At 35.4% G+C, this 19244-nt stretch overlaps 1 protein-coding gene across 2 annotated transcripts in view; it reads left to right on the plus strand.

The window, feature by feature from the left end:
- Nucleotides 1-5207: 5207 nt before the first annotated feature.
- LOC148083209 (ras/Rap GTPase-activating protein SynGAP-like) overlaps nt 5208-19244 on the plus strand; it is a 65276-nt gene continuing 51239 nt past the window's right edge. For both annotated transcript variants that reach the window (XM_087786339.1, XM_087786340.1), the window contains exons 1-2: nt 5208-5968; nt 10594-10697. In XM_087786339.1, coding sequence (XP_087642465.1) covers nt 10598-10697 — 100 coding nt within the window. In that variant the 5' untranslated portion in view covers nt 5208-5968; nt 10594-10597. The remainder of the gene's footprint in view (nt 5969-10593; nt 10698-19244) is intronic.

A 19244-nucleotide genomic window follows, 5' to 3' on the forward strand; every position in this document is an offset into this window, starting at 1 on the left:
AAGGTGTGTGTCGGTGCATGACAGGAGAACAGAGGGATGACACGTGAGAGAAGACGGTTCTGTGGATATGATGTCTCTGGAGATTCTGAAGAAGAAGAAGAAGAAAAGTGACGCATCAAAGTGGACGTGAAGGTAGGAAAATATCAGTAAATAAGTGAAATGATGTGGATTCAGATTAAAGTGGTATATATGTGAGAAACATGAAGGCACTGGAAGGTTTCATCTGCACGGTTTTAATCTGCATTTAAATGATAGAACGAACGAAAGAGGAGGAAACATATTAATGATGAAGCAAGTAAAGTCATTATTTGATTACTGTTGGAAATTGTTTGATTCTAGTTGAAAATTGTTTGATTCTAGTTGAAAATTGTTTGATTATAGTTGAAAAATGTTTGATTATAGTTGAAAATGGTTTGATTTTAGTTGAAAATTGTTTGATTATAGTTGAAAATGGTTTGATTTTAGTTGAAAATTGTTTGATTATAGTTGAAAATTGTTTGATTATAGTTGAAAATGGTTTGATTTTAGTTGAAAATTGTTTGATTATAGTTGGAAATTGTTTGATTATAGTTGGAAATTGTTTGATTATAGTTGAAAATGGTTGGATTTTAGTTGAAAATGGTTTGATTTTAGTTGAAAATGGTTTGATTATAGTTGAAAATTGTTTGATTATAGTTGATAATTGTTTGATTATAGTTTAAAATTGTTTGATTAAAGTTGATAATTGTTTGATTTTAGTTGAAAATGGTTTGATTATAGTTGAAAATGGTTTAATTATAGTTGAAAATGGTTTGATTTTAGTTGAAAATTGTTTGATTACAGTTGAAAATTGTTTGATTATAGTTGAAAATTGTTTGATTTTAGTTGAAAATGGTTTGATTATAGTTGAAAATGGTTTGATTTTAGTTGAAAATTGTTTGATTACAGTTGAAAATTGTTTGATTATAGTTGAAAATTGTTTGATTTTAGTTGAAAATGGTTTGATTATAGTTGAAAATTGTTTGATTATAGTTGAAAATTGTTTGATTATAGTTGAAAATTGTTTGATTACAGTTGAAAATTATTTGATTATAGTTGAAAATTGTTTGATTACAGTTGAAAATTGTTTGATTTTAGTTGAAAATGGTTTGATTATAGTTGAAAATTGTTTGATTTTAGTTGAAAATGCTTTGATTATAGTTGGAAATTGTTTGATTATAGTTGAAAATTGTTTGATTACAGTTGAAAATTGTTTGATTATAGTTGAAAATTGTTTGATTACAGTTGAAAATGGTTTGATTATAGTTGAAAATTGTTTGATTTTAGTTGAAAATGGTTTGATTACAGTTGAAAATTGTTTGATTATAGTTGAAAATTGTTTGATTACAGTTGAAAATTGTTTGATTATAGTTGAAAATTGTTTGATTTTAGTTGAAAATGGTTTGATTACAGTTGAAAATTGTTTGATTATAGTTGAAAATTGTTTGATTACAGTTGAAAATTGTTTGATTATAGTTGAAAATTGTTTGATTATAGTTGAAAATTGTTTGATTTTAGTTGAAAATGGTTTGATTATAGTTGAAAATTGTTTGATTTTAGTTGAAAATGGTTTGATTATAGTTGAAAATTGTTTGATTATAGTTGAAAATTGTTTGATTTTAGTTGAAAATGGTTTGATTACAGTTGAAAATTGTTTGATTATAGTTGAAAATTGTTTGATTACAGTTGAAAATGGTTTGATTATAGTTGAAAATTGTTTGATTATAGTTGAAAATTGTTTGATTGATTACAGTTGAAAATTGTTTGATTATAGTTGAAAATTGTTTGATTATAGTTGAAAATAGTTTGATTATAGTTGAAAATTGTTAGATTATAGTTGAAAATTGTTTGATTATAGTTGAAAATTGTTTGATTACAGTTGAAAATTGTTTGATTATAGTTGAAAATTGTTTGATTATAGTTGAAAATTGTTTGATTACAGTTGAAAATTGTTTGATTATAGTTGAAAATTGTTTGAGTATAGTTTAAAATTTCTTCTCTCTGAAGACCAAGTATCCAGGACCTCGTTCTCTTGATCTTACGACCAAAGGTTTGAACGTGAATCAACCTCAATCAAAACAAGAGCTCTGCCTTTAGCTCAGCTCTTTTTCTCCCCAACACAGACTCCAGGATAGTGGAACTGAGGAAAAGTGACTCACCATCATTAAACTGCACTTAAGTATGACCTCAACATGACTCACCGCCTCCTGGTCCAGATCTACCAGGAGGTTCCTCACGAAGATCTTCTGCACACGACTATCATGGACCAACATGATGGTGTCGAGGGGTTTGATCCGCGACAGGAACCATCAATCGGCACCACTTGTTTATATAATGTGTTTACAAGGTAGATATTAAAAATAGCGTTCTTTGAAGCAGAACAATAGTCGGCGCCCCCTCACTTCCGCAGCGGTAATGACACATTTTCAGGGCGATGAGAATAAAACACATCAGCTATTAAAAGGCCTCGAGTCATTATCTTATGGAATATCTGGATGATGCTAGAATACATTTAGCAGCTGATGATAATGTTTCTGACAGAAGTATTTCTGTACATTTATACATGTTACTTTCAGAGATGTGTGTTACAGATGTACTGCAATCATGCAACATCTACATTTAAAAAAATGTTTTCATTGGAGCCTTGTCAAGAAAAAAACTCAATTTTGCATCAATGTAGACATTTGTTAACAATTTAAGAAAATATATAGAAACTGTTTTCTGTGTGTATTAAGCTAGCACTGTTGGCTACCTAAGCTAGCACTTTTGGCTAGCTGTGCTAGCTCTATTGGCTAGCCAAGCTAGCACTGTTGGCTAGCTAAGCTAGAACTGTTGACTAGCTAAGCTAGCACTGTTGGCTACCTAAGCTAGTACTGTTGGCTAGCTAAGCTAGAACTGTTGACTAGCTAAGCTAGTACTGTTGGCTAGCTAATCTAGCACTGTTGGTTATCTAAGCTAGTACTGTTGGCTAGCTAAACTAGCACTGTTGTCTACCTAAGCTAGTACAGTTGGCTAGCTAAGCTAGAACTGTTGGCTAGCTAAGATAGTACTGTTGGCTAGCTAAACTTGTGCCATGCACACTAAATTGTCACTAAAACACCCACAAAACTGAGTATGGATCGATGGACACTATCTACCCTAAACAGCTCCATCTTAGTGACGTCATATATATATGCATATATATTCATATACTTACAGGTGTATTTTCCGCAGCAGTAGAAGGATGACACGTCTTTGGTGCTGATACCAGCTTAAATATCTCGCGAATATTTTGATTCTCATATTTTTTCTTTATTTCTTTCTTATTTCCAAACTTGCAAAACGTGCTGCCAGCAGGTGGCGATAGCATTCAAACAGCTGGTTGAAACATCGTTAAATAGAAGTAGAAGAAGAAGCTGACGCGTCATTTCCTGTTAGTGTGTAGCAGCAGAGTTTGATTCGAGACATACTATCTGTGGAGAATTAGTTACTAGTTAGTACGTACACTATCCTGATGCATACTAACTTCTAGTATACTAAGAGAAGTATGTGATTTGAGACACGGCATTAGTGTTGGCTAGCTAAGCTAGCACTGTTGCTCTATTATTCAATTCAAAAATCCCTTCACTTTAAATTAAAGCTGGAAAATAAAAAAACAACTCAGATCAATTGATGTATTTTGTGTTACAGGGTTAAAAAGTCAGACTCGACAGACCATTGACCTTCAAACCAAAAGAGCAAATTTGTAAAATCAAATTGATTTGGAACTTGCTTGCCTAAGACCTTGGCTCCTGCAAGGGTTAAGGTGATGTCACCTGTTTCCTGTGGGAAAAAAAACTTATTTTTTTTCACAACCAACATGTTGTGTAGTATGTAAAAAGGTGGGATGACCATATATTATGTTTTCTATATAACACAATATTAACCCAAATATACATTTTCTAAATGCAATATTTTTTAATTCATAGCTTTTTAAATTCAATTGAAATTGTGCAAAGTTATTTACAAACATTTTATATAGATTATAAAACAATAGATGTTTTATTATTAAAAAATTTAATTAAACAAGAGTTGTATGGAAAGTATTTTCAAGCTGGATGTTCTGAGGTGCCTCAGCCAGAGTGGAAAACCTTTCTTCAAGCAGGAGATAAATACTCTTAATAAATACTCTCAGTCCTCAGTTGTGTTGAGAAACCTCTCAGACGCAAATGAAAACTCATAGCAGCTGCTTTTATTCGTGACTTTGTCTTCTGTCATGTCGTGTTCTTGCTCAATAGTTTGATTCTTGTCCTTTAACCTTTTATTAAACATCATCAAGATATTGTTACTTTATTATTGGGTTATTTTCTCACCATTTATGAATAAGTTCTCTCCACAATAACTCTATTATTATATTTTATTTGTCAGTCCGCTCTGTTTAATGGGCTCTTTAGATGAAATAAAAGTTATATATAAAAGGATCTAAACTGTTATAACTATTGTTAATGTATTTTGACAATTTCACCTCAACATTTTTGGGGGGGAGTTACATCGCATCTGTTGAGCTCAACATTAACGCCCCAAAAACAAAAAAGACAAACAAAAAAAATATATGATAAAAGAGAAACTTTTACGATTAAGACCTTCAGATAAAAACAGTAAAATAAATGACATATTTCATTACCAGCAAAAAGAAAAATAAGTGTAAACTCTAGACTCTTTTGTTTTTCTGCAACAACATGGATTCATAAAGAGTTTCATTTTCACTAGTTTACTTTTATTTTATTTTTCGAGTAAACTTGACTGAAACGAGGGTCTGGATGTCGAGAGTCACAGACTAACGTTACTTCAGAGAAAATACCTTTTAAAAATTTCTTTCTTTTTTATTATTTAAAAAAAAAAATAGAAACACATTTCCGACAATAATTACCAATACAACAGAAATTATAGAAACAAAAATACACAATTAACAGTAAAACCACACAAAAAAAACATTTAAAAAAAACGAGATATAAATAAAAGTTTTGTCTCCATAGTTATTTAAGCTTATTTCCATCAGCGATGCTCTTTAGACACTAAGTCATCATCCTGAGATTTTTAATATTTATTTTTAACACAAACTTGTTCCATCGCAGAAGGAGGGGGGCGGGGCTTCCCGTCTATCAGCGACACTATCTCCGCCCTCTTGGGACGGACGCGAGCGCTCATCGAGCACCTTTCCTCCTCCACACGCCGCTGCTCGGCGAGAATCAGGAGTCGAACCATCAACCCTGGACATATCTCTGGATCTTTTCTTCTTGTTGACGTGCGTGAGGATGAAACGCGTGTTGAAAGTACAACTGGATGAAGGATGAGACGTTTGTTCTGATCTGCTCAACACCTTCTAAACCCCGCTCGTCTGCGAGGTTTTTTTAAAAATGATTTTTAACCTTTATTTTTAATTTATTTATTTATTTATTTTTGTTGTTTTTTCTAAACCAGCCAGAACTCGTTTTCCCGTGGAGTGACACGAGCGCAAAAGTTAAATGCGGCTGGATGGTTCCAGCGGCGCTGCCCGGGTGCCCTTGAGCAACTAAGATGCCAAGGCTGGTCCTCAGAACCCGCATCACTGGGATCACATCTCGCTTCTCGGATCGCCATCTAGTTGGAGGGCAGTCAGCAGGAGAAGAAGAAGAAGAGGAGGAAGGAGGAGGAGAGAGAGAGAGAAGGATCTGCTGGTGATGGAGTGAGCTGGAGTGGAGAAGGTTTTTTTTTTTTTTCTTCTTTTCTTTTTTTTCTTCTTCTTCTCTTTTCCTGAAGATTCCGGATCCCATCATGCATGAAACCTCTCACCACCACTTGGCTCCGTGACTTGAGACTCGAACCTTTTTTCTATTCCAACGTCTCTTTTAGGGTCGGATCGGCTCCTGGAGGATCAGTCTTCAGTCACATCTGGAGCCACAGATGTGAGGGAGCTTCATCGTTTCATCATTGACAGGTCCAGAGAATCCGGGTGAGTGTTTCCCGACGTGGAATCTTCTTCTTCTCCTTCGACACATCGACCGCAGTGAAGTTACTCCGAGCCTCGTAGATAATACACAGCGTCGGTGGAATCACTTGTTTTTCCAAATATAATCCATGGGGAGGAAAGTTAATGGTGTCACGCTGGGATCTGCAACTTCAGGAATAGTGAGCGTTAATAACACACTTGCTACACACACACACACAAAAATGGATGTTGTGTGCATGTAAACACACTATTTGGGATGTACAACAATATATTACAATATACAATACATATTAGGGAATTCCAAAATTGGGATGTGATCCACCGTGGGACGAACAAGTATCCTTAATATAAGTGGAAGTATTTTTAAATAAGGACTTTACCAAAAAATAGTATTTGAATGTATTGCATTACTTACACAAGTATATTTTCAAGTATTAGGATTTGATTGTATCTAAAGACTTCCGTTCTGAGTTACAACTTGAAAAATGAATCGAAGAATCTTAAGTACGTTAAAAAAACACACATTCCTCTACACTAAACTAACTTTTCTTTGACCCTTAAATTACTAAAGTATACATTTTATTTGCGGAGAGATTCACGGTCCATCGAACCGACTAATGGTATCTCTTTGACATTCACTCGGTGTAAATGTTTTGTGCTTTTCTTTCCGGTCGGTTACGTAACGGGGAACGTTTTCAAGGGAACGTGGATTTGCTGGACGTTGACTTTGACTCGTTCTAGTCATTTATGGTTAAAAGTTCTCCAATTAAATTGCATAAATTCTTTGAATACTTATCCTCCCTTTTTATAAATATTGTGTTTCCTCCCTTTTGTTGGCACAGTTGCAATTGTGTTATTATCTTTTTACCCTTGTGTTATGTCAGGGTCAAAGTGACCCGGAGGGCCCGAAAAACAAATGTTTCACCTTGACCCTGAGACAACACCAGGGTTAAAATACTATTGGAAGCATAAAGAAACACACAAAAAAAGACTTTTAGTTTTCACTGCAGACACAAATCAAAATAAATAATTCCTGTTAATTAACTCAAATATTGATTTCTAAGAAACTATTTTCGTCTTTAAAGACCACGATATTATCTCTTAATGCACCCGTTATGTCATATTTATCTCTACAATAGTACCCAGTGCGTCAGGAGATGCACTTCTAACGTCACTCTTGAGGTAGAAGCCTCGTGTCTGTACTACACAATAAAAAGCGCCCTTTAAAGGTACTAGTTTCGTTGTGTTGACCTAGAGAGAGGTTAGTCATTGACCGTTAAAACATCCGACCACGACGTCGACACATTTCTCTAGATGATGATAGATGGTGCGAGGAACTGTGATAAGATTAAAAACACTAAATTAGGTGAAGCAGCTCATCCGTGATCTTTCGTCGGTGAACTAAGACGCTGTTGACGAGTCTCTGAATCACGGACCCTCCGCAGGATCTTCCTCGACTCCTCCAGATGAAACATCTCGGAGATGCCATCGATCTCGCGTCTCCTCGGGGGGGGGAATTACTGTAAGTTTCTGCTCAAATAGGCGGACGTGAGTCACGGGCGTCTATTGGACTCCGACAACTTATCCCATGATAACTTTGAGCAATTTTTGGACAGCAGGGGCTTGAAGAGAAGAGAAAGAACTGATTCTGCTCCAGTTTTTGATAATCCTTCCACTTTTTCTTCTGCCATCTTCTTCTGCTGCCAACCACTGAAAAGTACTTCCACGCTTCCCTCATTGTTGTCGGGAACACCAGATTCAACCATGAGAACTTTAATGAAACATAATAGACTCTCAGTTCTCGTCGCCTTTAGTGAGATAAGAACCCGAGCAGGACATCATCTTCCAACACTTATCAGGAGCGATAGACTTCCTCGAGGAAACCCAGACTTCCCTCTCTCTGGTCTTTTCATCCCTCTCTCCCCACGGGACCCCGAGGTGTTCCTAAGCCAGGTGTAAGACAAAGTCTTCAAAGGGTTTCCCTCGTGGTCTAGTACTAGTAGGAACATACCCTGAACACGTTGACAGGAGGCGTCCTGATCAGATATCGAGACACTCTTTCGGAGAAACTAATTTTGGCCGAAATCCAGTCCTTTCGGTCTCTACCTACATCTTATGACCATATATAAGGAAAGAATTTGATTGAATTTGTCTTCACGAGACACAGTGACCAATCCTTCAAGTCTGTAAATACAAAGGAAGTGATGGACACAGTACTACCACATTAAAAGACTCGCTATATTAAGATAATTCCTAATGGTTTGGTAGTCATCGTTACCGGATAAAGAATATAGTTTAAATAACAGCAGATAATTTAAAAGGCTCTACCCTGAGTGACAAATGGATGACCGGGCGGTTTCACTGGTAGATATTCCTAAAAGAGTTTTAATGTTTAAAATTAATGTCACTATTATGGGCTTTAATAGCCTAGCTACTACAATATTAATAATACTCATCTAAGGATTATAATCACGATAAACGTGTTTTCTAAAATAGTCAGAATGCATCAAACGCTTAATAAATGCCATGAATATGAAACTAGAAAACGAGTTTAGAGGTAAAGACTTAATTTCTTTTCAAAAACAATTACCTAGAACAGCATGACGCTGATGAATATTTGAAGTGGATTTTTGTTGTGAGAGGTACCATGTGTAGTTTTCGTTTAGTTAGAATTTATATTATAAATGGGCATCGGAAAAAGTATCGTTCAGAAACTGGTATTGAAGTCATGGTATTAGTATCGGTACTGATACTAATAAGAAGCAGTTGTTAATGAAAAAAGTATCATTCAGAAACTGGTATTGAAGTGAAAGTATCGATACCAATAAGATTTGATCTTATAAAATTATTATTGAAAAAACCATTGTTTAGAAACAGGTACGAAGCAAAAGTATCGGTACTGATACCGATATGATGTGATCTTATGAAATTGTTATTGAAAAAAAAGTATCATTCAGAAATGGTATCAAATCAACAAGATTTGATCTTTTACAATTGGTATTGAAAGAATGATTGTTTATAAACTGGTATTGAAGTCATGGTATCGTTATCAGTACTGATGCTGATGAGATTTAATCTTATCCAATTATTAATGAAAAAAAAGTATCATTCAGAAACCGATAAGAAGTGAAAGTATCCGTACTAATAAGATTTGATCTTGTAAAATTGGTATTGAAAAAAGTATCATTCAGAAATGGTAACGAAGTGAAGGTATCAGTACCGATACCCATAACATTTGATCTATATATAATTGGTATTGAAAATAGTATCATTCAGAAACTGGTATTGAAGTCATGGTATTGGTATCAGTACCGATACTGACAAGATTTAATCTTATACAATTGTTAATTAAAAAATAATCATTCAGAAACTGGTATCGAGGGGGAAGGTATCAGTACCGATACCCATAAGATTTGATCTATATATAATTGGTATTGAAAAAAGTATCATTCAGAAATGGTAACGAAGTGAAGGTATCAGTACTGATACCCATAACATTTGATCTATATATAATTGGTATTGAAAATAGTATCATTCAGAAACTGGTATTGAAGTCATGGTATTGGTATCAGTACCGATACTGACAAGATTTAATCTTATACAATTGTTAATTAAAAAATAATCATTCAGAAACTGGTATCGAGGGGGAAGGTATCAGTACCGATAACAATAAGATTTGATCTTATATAATTGGTATTAAAAAAAGTATCATTCAGAAATGGTAACGAAGTGAAGGTATCAGTACCGATAACAATAAGATTTGATGTTATATAATTGGTATTGAAAAAAGTATCATTCAGAAATGGTAACGAAGTGAAGGTATCAGTACCGATAACAATAAGATTTGATCTTATATAATTGGTATTAAAAAAAGTATCATTCAGAAACTGGTATTGAAGTCAAGGAATCGTTATCAGTACCGATACTGACAAGATTTAATCTTAAACAATTGTTTATAAAAAAAAGTATTGTTTAGAAAGCAGTATTGAAGTATAGGTATCGTTACTAATAAGATTTGATCTTATAAAATTGGTATTTGAAAAAATTCATATTAAAAAAAGGGACCTTCACAATCCTGTATCGTAGTAAATGTATCGGTATTGATATCTGATTTTTTTTTTATTGATATCCAGCCCTAGAATAAAAAGTTACATAGTATTACATCCTGTTCTTGCAACTACAACCAATAGCCCACTTATATTCTTTACAAAACTATCTTAAAACTACGTTACATTTAATCTTTTGTCGCAAGAGACGCCGCACAGTAAATGTGATTTATTTATTTTAATTGGCCTGATCTGTTCAAATATTCTGGTGCCTGTCAGATACCATCAGCTTCTACGAGGAATTTGCAAAACGTAATTCACTCGTTCGAGCGAAACGTGTCACGATTGAGGAGCTGATTTGTCGCCAGTATCGCTCATTAAAAGTTGATCTGGGCAGCATGTGGCGGAGCAGCAGCAACGTGACATTTCTCCACACGGTAGTAAAGGGCGGGATCTCCGGCGCTCCACGTGAGACTCTTTCATCTGATCATGTTGTTTTCCAAGTGTTTTTCTTCTCGTTGATAACAAGCCTCTCTTGAGTTCACCAGCAGCACCACGCTGACCTGTGCTTGTGCCACGTAGCTGCATGGACGCGTCTTCGAAGCCGTGGCTGCCGCATCAGGGTCAGTTTGGGTTGGTGGGTCAAGTGGAAGTCTGCTGCGGCGGACCCGGCGTGTTAACACCAAGTGAGTCCGTGAAAGTCTCTCCGCCGGTTCTGTCAAACTCTCTCTGCCTCCGCTTGTGTGTCGGACTTTTTTCTCTGTGCCGTTCGTTCTTGTACATGTTGCTCTTCGGCCGCGACGACCGTCGAACTCTCCTCAGATCGTCCTTCACTTTTATCTCCTGGCAACGAGGTCCTGTTTATGGAGGGTCACCTCCGCCCCTCACCCTCTGAGCCCCTGGATTTTCACACTTTTTCCTGTCTTTGTTTTGAACGTAGAAATCGTTTTGACTCCTAGCATTCCATCTTTTTTTTCCTTCGCTCCCTCCAGGGAAATAAAAGAGAAATCATTTCCACTGTAATTCTTTGAACAATGGTCCGAGGCAAACACGTGAAGATCCGTGTTGTGCGTTTGACATTATTACGAAACGAGGGCTTCAAGCAATGGTTGTTGAACCATTTGAGACTCAGGCTCACCAAGGAGTTTAAGCGACGCGATGGATGGCAAAACTCATTAAGTATTTTGGATACTTAAGTCAGACAAATTCCTATAAAGCAAGTTCTTCTTATTCCGGCTGTTGTTTTAACACCGAGTGAGTCTGTGAAAGTCTGTCGACTCTTTCTGCTCCAGTGTGCGTCAGTTGATGTCGACAATTGTGCAGAGAATTATAACAAAACTGACATTAAGGAAAGTAATTTAACAAACTCAAAAAAGACACGTTGTTTAGCCTGAAACTTATATTGTGAAAATATTCTGAAGCCTTGTGTAATTGAGTTTGACACAGTAGCCGTGTCTCATGCACTTCTCTAAGTGCACTGCTTTACAGTACACTGTGAGACAGACTTGTGCAGTGCTCAAATTTTTGACAGTGTAGTACTGTCTCAAATCCAACTCTGCTGCTACACACTAACAGGAAATGACTCGACAGTTTCTTCTTCTACTACTTTTTAACGCTGATCGCAACCAGTCGTTGAAACACTTTCATCAACACTTTTCACCAATTGAAACACGTTATTAATTGTGTTTCATTGTGTTATTATTACTGTTGTTGTGTTGCTTTGTGGTAAAATTAGTGTTTTCTTGAGACATTTACCTCAGTATCTAACATGTCGTCAGTGACGTAGCTTCAGTTTAGCTTCATCTACGTCACTAAGATGGAGGTCGTTAAGGGTGGAAAGTGTTCATCGATCCACACTCAATTTTCTGGCTATTAGAGTGCACCAATTAAGTGCTTATTGCACACTACATTTTCGCACACTGCTCATCGGGAAGTGCGCGATTTGGGACACACCACATGTCAGTACACCTGCATGTGTGTTGCATTCAAAAACATGATTTTTATTAGTATAGACGAGAATGTATCGTCTCTTCGAGCGTCAAACTATCGATTTCATCAAAGATAAATAGAAAAACGTATGTCTGTGTACATTTACTCTCAGTTGAAACATGACACAAGTATTCCAAACTGAACCGTTTTACTGCGATCATCGACACAAACAAACAACAGCGAGGTCTCACGTCATGTTTTCTCTAAACTTAATTGGACATGTTGGCCAACAAAAACTATCCCTGGAACGTCCTAATAGTTATCTTGATTGTAACCAGTAGAACCACGATGAATCGCTTTCCTCTTTCTTTAAAAAAAAAAAAAGATGCTTTGATCCCCGAACAGACGCTACGCCCTTGGCTTTTTAAATAAAGTTTTGTGTTTTGAATGCAACGCACCGGCTTGAGGTCATGACATCGGCGGTTGAAATTAAAATAAATACACGAACCAGATTCAATTCAGATTTTTCTCTTTGACTATAATGATGAAAATAAATAAAGCAACTTCATTAGAACGGCCTGGAGAGAAAATTCCCCAAAGATCCTGTTATGTAGCACAACACTTGAAAACCTACACAGGTTAGAGTCTTAACAGTTTTTGTGTTTGAGTACTTTTGTCTCCAAAAATACTGAATTTGAGATCATGCAACATGACCTTCAACGTAATGTTTTCACATCTCACGATCAGTTATCATATCTTTGCATCCTTGTTTACTGTTTGTGTGTTACGTGAGGACAATTTTACGCGTTATTGTACTGAGATAGTGGTTCATTTTTTTGACGACACAAAAAGCAACGGCCACACTTTAGAGCTGAACCGTAGCGTGATGAAGTATTTCTACTGTGTCTGCAGTGGCTACAGAGTTACAACACTCGCCACTGCAGACACAGTTGAAGGATGAGATGATTGTCGTGCTCTTAACTGGACGCACAATTCTTGACCTTACAAATGTTTTTGTGTGTATTTATTTGTGTTGTCGAGTGACGTCATGTGACCATGAAACACAATCTCTCTCTCTAAATAGTTTCTGACGTGTCGCTGTTCTTTTCAAAGTGTTACACGTTTCTTTTATTTAAATATTTTTATTGACTAAAGAACATTTACGCAGTTTAAATAATTGCATTATCTTTTCTTTATGACATAATTATATAAATAAAACAAGCTACATTACAGCATAAATCTCACATGGAGACACAATTAAATAATAATTAAAATTAATAAATATATTTTCAATTTATTATTCTTTTATTTTTGCACATTAATTTGCTTTAAATATTTTTATAGACTCAAGTACATTTATACATTTTAAAGCATGACATTATTTAGTATTTTTTTCATTATGATATAAATAATATCCAACATACATTAAAGCATAAATAACACTTCAAGACGAAATTGAATAATAATAAAAATAAATAAATAAACATATTTTAGTTTATAATTTATTATTATTTTATTTTGATGCATTAATTTTTAATAGACTATACATTACAACAAAAATGTCACTTGGAGACAACTAAAATAAAAATAAATAAATAAATGTATTTTAATTAATTATTTATTATTATTTTATTTTTATACATTCATTTTCTTTAAAAAAAAAAAGTATAGACTTAAGTATATTTATACATTTATAAAATAAACCATGATATTATCTTATATATTTTATATAAACTAAACAAATTAATTTACAACAAAAATGTCACTTGGAGACAGAATAAAATCATAAAAAAAAACAATCCAACAATATAATTAATAAACCCGACCGTTCCTATTCACCCTGTACTGATCGGTCACTATAGTGATATGATCTTTATATAAATGTATGTAATTGTATTTAAATATGATTTATTATCACTTTTCATGTTAATTTCTAGTATAATTTTCCTCCGACTACGATCATTTTTTCTCCGCCAACACGGGCTCTTGTGTGGAGGTCGTACAGGCCGGTTGCAAGTCGAATTAAACTGGTTTTTATTGTCATAATCCGAGATCAAAATCCATGCAAATGAAACGTTCCGCTGTAATTTATTGGCTTCATCTTTTTAAACAGGAGCCCGACTGCTGCACAAGGATTTGATTTTTTCAATTCCAGCCTTTCAAGTGTTGCACTCAGATCTCTAGATACATGTGTAAAAAAAAAAGAAACCAAGGTAGCCTGATGGCAGAGCAACAAAAAAAAAAGAGAGAAAAAAAAGAAAGAAAAACAGGTTCCCATGGTAACTAGGCCACACTCCCCTTGGCTCGCTCGCTGACGGAGGGACCTGCAGCTCGGATCGCGGGAAAACGTGTGATGGAGTTCAACTTAATGACGTGAACTCGGATGTTGCAAATAAAAAAAATAAAAAAGTGCAATGGCTACATTTTAAAAAAAAAAAGAAAAGTGGTCCAGCTTTATTTTCCGGTGGAAAGCGGATCCGAGATTTCTGGCCTCGGCTCCCTCACACCCACACTGCCTCGGCTCCCTCAGCAACACCCACATCTGCTTTGAAATCCTGCAGCTCCTGCTCTTAACGTTCATCGCCGTGTTGTCGCTATAAATAACGTCGTAGCGACTGTCAGTCGTCTTCTTGCGTCATTAGCATAATCCCAGCCGCCTAATTAAAAGCATTTTTTTTATAATCTGACCATGAATATTCTAGTGAGGTGTACGAGCTTCTCTACCTCCAAATTGAAAACACAGTTTACAGAAGTGTGTTTGGCAAAGTCCAGCGTGATATTCCGGGGTTTGTGCATCACCCCTCAGTGTCCGGCCCCCTCGCTGAGACGCTGCTGCCCACTCGTCACTTTCACATTTCACTCTTCAGTCGTGATGGATTGTTGACAGATTTAAAGTCATAGTTCACCCCATAATTCACTCGTTTTCTACTCCCTAAGGGTTGGGATTATTTTCAGACTATTCTGTTCTTTTTTTTAGAGTTATAGACAAAAAATGTTTGTTCATTTTAATGTAGCGACCTGAGTTTCGTCTTCATCCAAATTTAAGAATAAGATTTTGTTAGTTTTAAAGAAACATTGAAATCCCGCGGTGACTGAGGACGAGAGGATACAGTCAAATCGTGCAGCTTTTAAAGCTGACATGTGGATATCTTTAACGTATTTTCTTTTTTTATAATATACTTTCGGAAAGATTAGTCGAGAAAAAATGGTTGTTTATTTTAATGTAGCGACTGAAGCTTCGTCTTCATCCACAATGAGGAATAAGATTTTGTTAGTTTCAAAGGAACATAGAGCTCCCGTGGTGACTGAGGACGAGAGGATGCAGTCGAATAGAGCAGCTTTTAAAGCTGACATGTGGATATCTTTTATGCATTTTATTTTTTTTAATAATATACTTTTAGAAAGACTCACCGACAAAAAATGTTTGTTCATTTTAATGTAGCGACTGAAGCTTCGTCTTCTTCCAAATTGAGGAATAAGATTTTCAAAGGAACATTGAAATTCCACGGTGACTGAGGACGAGAGAAGCTTTTAAAGCTAACATGTGGATATCTTTAACGTATTTTGTTTTTTTAATAATATACTTTTAGAAAGACTCACCAACAAATTTTTTTTGTTCATTTTAATGCAGCGACTGGAGCTTCGTCTTCATCCAAAATGAGGGATAATATTTTGTTAGTTTCACAGGAACAGTGAGCTCCCGCGGTGACTGAGGACGAGAGGATACAGTTGAATCGAGCAGCTTTTAAAGCTGAAATGTGGATGTCTTTAACGTGTATTCTTTTTTAATAATGTACTTTTAGAAAGAACTCATCGACGAAAACGTTGGTTCATTTTAATGTAGCGACTGAATCTTCGTCTTAATCCACAATGAGGAATAAGATTTTGTTAGTTTCAAAGGAACATTGAGCTCCTCCGGTGACTGAGGACGAGAGGATGCAGTCGAATAGAGCAGCTTTTAAAGCTGACATGTGGATATCTTTTATGTGTTTTCTTTTTTTAATAATGTACTTTTAGAAAGAACTCACCGACAAAAAATGTTTGTTCATTTTAATGTAGCGACTGAAGCTTCGTCTTCATCCATAATGAGGAATACGATTTAGTTAGTTTCAAAGGAACATAGAGCTCCCGTGGTGACTGAGGACGAGAGGTTACAGTGAAGCTGAGATGTGGATATCTTTAATGTGTATTCTTTTTTTTATATAAAATACTTTTAGAAAGACTAATCGACAAAAATGTTTGTTCATTTTAATGTAGAGACTGGAGCTCGGTTGTCTTCGTCTTCATCTTCGTCCAAAAAAACACCTAAAAACATTCAAATACCTTCATAACTGCTCGTCTGTAACGTCCATCTTGTATTGAAGACTCAACATGAGAAGAATTGTCCCGTTAAAAAAAACAAGTCTTTATATTGTAGATTGTTTTTAGCAGAAGTTTTGATCATAACAAGCGATACAAACAGGAAGTACTAAAGGTAGTATCACAAGCGCTTCCAGTGTAGTCTGTAGACTCATTATTATTTAAACTTCTGCTACAAACAATATTAAAATACAGACTTATTTATTCGTTTTTCAGATCAATTCCTTATATCGAGGCTTCAATACAAGATGGACGTTACAGACGGAGGTATTTGGATGTTTTTAAGTGTCTTTTTGGACGAAGATACTACATTAAAATGAACAAACAATTTTTGTCGATGAGTCTTTCTAAAAGTATATTATTAAAAAAACAAAATATGAAAAGATATCCACATGTCAGCTTTAAAAGCTACTTGATTTGACTGTATCCTCTCGTCCTCAGTAGCTCAATGTTCCTTTTGAAACTAACAAAATCTTATTCCTCATTTTGGATGAAGACGAAGCTCCAGTCACTACATTAAAATGAACAAACATTTTTGTCTATATCTCTAAAAAAGAACATATTACTCCTAATAATCCTAACCCTTAGGCACATGAGTGTGAGTAGACAACAAGTCAATCTTGGTTGAACTATCACCTTAAATAATCGTTGTTTCAACACATCAGTGTGCGGTGGAGGAACTTATTTCAACGTTGTTTACTGCAGAGACTCTCAAGCGTGGCGTCCCACATGTGGTCTCCCGTGGGCGGACGATAAATTAAGCATTTATGAAGACAATATTGTTAACATGTAAACCACCATAATGAATATAATCTGCTACTCAAATAACAGAGTAACTCATAAACAACTTGAATATTGGTAAAGTAATTTCATTAAAGCAAGTCCTATTTACTAAATGTCCACTAATGTCAAACTCAACTCTCTTGACTGACATGTAGTAAATGTTCTTCAAGATACAGTAAGTTCCTCATCATGACCATGTTTTACACTCATTACTTTATAAAGTTGCTCTGAAATCTGGGCAAACGAGAGGTTACGAGAGTCCATTATGACGTAATAATTGCTTCACTCCTCCTCCAGCTGTAATCATGCCCCGCTTTGTTTATACAATGAGTCCTTTGGATGTGGAGACTTCTGGGATCGATGACACGCGGTGACAAACATCCACGTTGGGCGTGGTTATGGTCAACAAGATTTAATCTCCAGAAAAACCAAGTGTTTTCAGTGGGCGGAGCTTAAGATCATTTTCTAATGTCAATATTACAATGAAAAGAGTTTTGTACAAACACACACTGATGATACAATAGAGTCCAACAACACAACAACACACACTTGAATCTGCACTTTAGTGTAACTTTAACAGCTCTATGGTCACTAACTTTGTTTCTATACGCATAGATGTTGATAGAAGATCATCAGTATTTATTAAGATGAATAGAAACCTTCTTTATTAGTCGTCAGGAATTCACATTGAATTTTCTAATGTCGACTGAGTTCTCCGTGTTTTTTCAGCCTCTGAAATGAAACTAATTCAAATGAAAACTTCTGAACATTAACCGCTAAACTGGTGTTAATACCAGTTTGATGTGACAAGATGCCCGTCGGTGACTGAACCAAGGATTTCTTGTCCTTTATCTAAAAACTGCTCCAACAATGTAAACCAGTTGAGATCGCAGATGCTTTCCCGCGGCGTCACCTAGCAACAAAGCTGAGGAAAGTACAGTCCTTGGCCGAATGGAAAGAACAGAAAGTGAACTGTTAAAAAAAAGTTTTCTTGTACTTTCAGATCGTGCTGAATGAAAAAATACATTGATAATCTTATCAATACTGTATCTTGAAAAAAATATTGTGATATTCAAGTGTAGCAATATATATGTAGTGTTGTTGATTACTTTACTCTGGTGTTGTAGTATTTACAGACCACATGACTCTTGACGAAGTCGTAACTGCTTTCATTTGTTTTCAAACCAAAATATGTCCAAACATCATCTTTAAAAGCTGCTGGAGTCACTGTATCCTCTTGTCCTCAGTCATCTCCAGAATCTCAGGCAGGACATACTAAACTGCCATCTAGTGGAAGGAAGTTTAATTGCCATAGAAAAATTAATTAACCCTGTAAATATTTTCACGACAATTATAAACAAACAAAAATGATACTGTATATTGAAAAAAAACTGATCGATATCCAAGTGTATCAATATATTTGTAGTATTGTCGAGTACTTGACTCTGGTGTTGTAGTATTTACAGACCACATGACTCTTGACGAAGTTGTAACTGCTTTCATTTGTTTTCAAACCAAAATATGTCCAAACATCATCTTTAAAAGCTGCTGGAGTCACTGTATCCTCTCGTCCTCAGTCATCTCCAGAATCTCAGGCAGGACATACTAAACTACCATCTAGTGGAAGGAAGTTGTAACTACTACTTCAAACTAAAATATGAACAAACCTTGCCTTTTAAAAGATGCTGGAGTCACTGTATCCTCTCGTCCTCAGTCATCACTGCTTTCATCTGTTTTCAGACCAAAATATGTCCAAACATCAGCTTTAAAAAGCTGCTGGAGTCACTGTATCCTCTCGTCCTGAGTCACTGCTGGGATCTCTCAGGATTTCATTCTTCCTTTAGTTGCGGAGGTCGTAATGACTGCTGCCATCTAGTGGCTGGAAGTTTAATTACAACACTAAAATGAACAAAAATATCCAATTGTTTCATTTTATTGAAACTTAATTGAAATATAAACCATAAAACAACTATGATGAAAGTAAAATATGATTTGGAAGCAAAATAATACAATACTGTTGTCGTTACTATCGTTAAACTATTGTGATGTCGGTGTTTTCTAACCTGTCGTTGATTTTATCTCGTCATGTTGATCCTGAAAGATTAAGGAAGGTGTTGAAACGTTGCAAAGAAGCATAAAGGATTGATATAAAATCATAGAAC

Source organism: Callionymus lyra, chromosome 3 (assembly GCF_982586985.1).
Source record: "Callionymus lyra chromosome 3, fCalLyr1.hap1.1, whole genome shotgun sequence".
Lineage (NCBI taxonomy): Eukaryota > Metazoa > Chordata > Actinopteri > Syngnathiformes > Callionymidae > Callionymus > Callionymus lyra.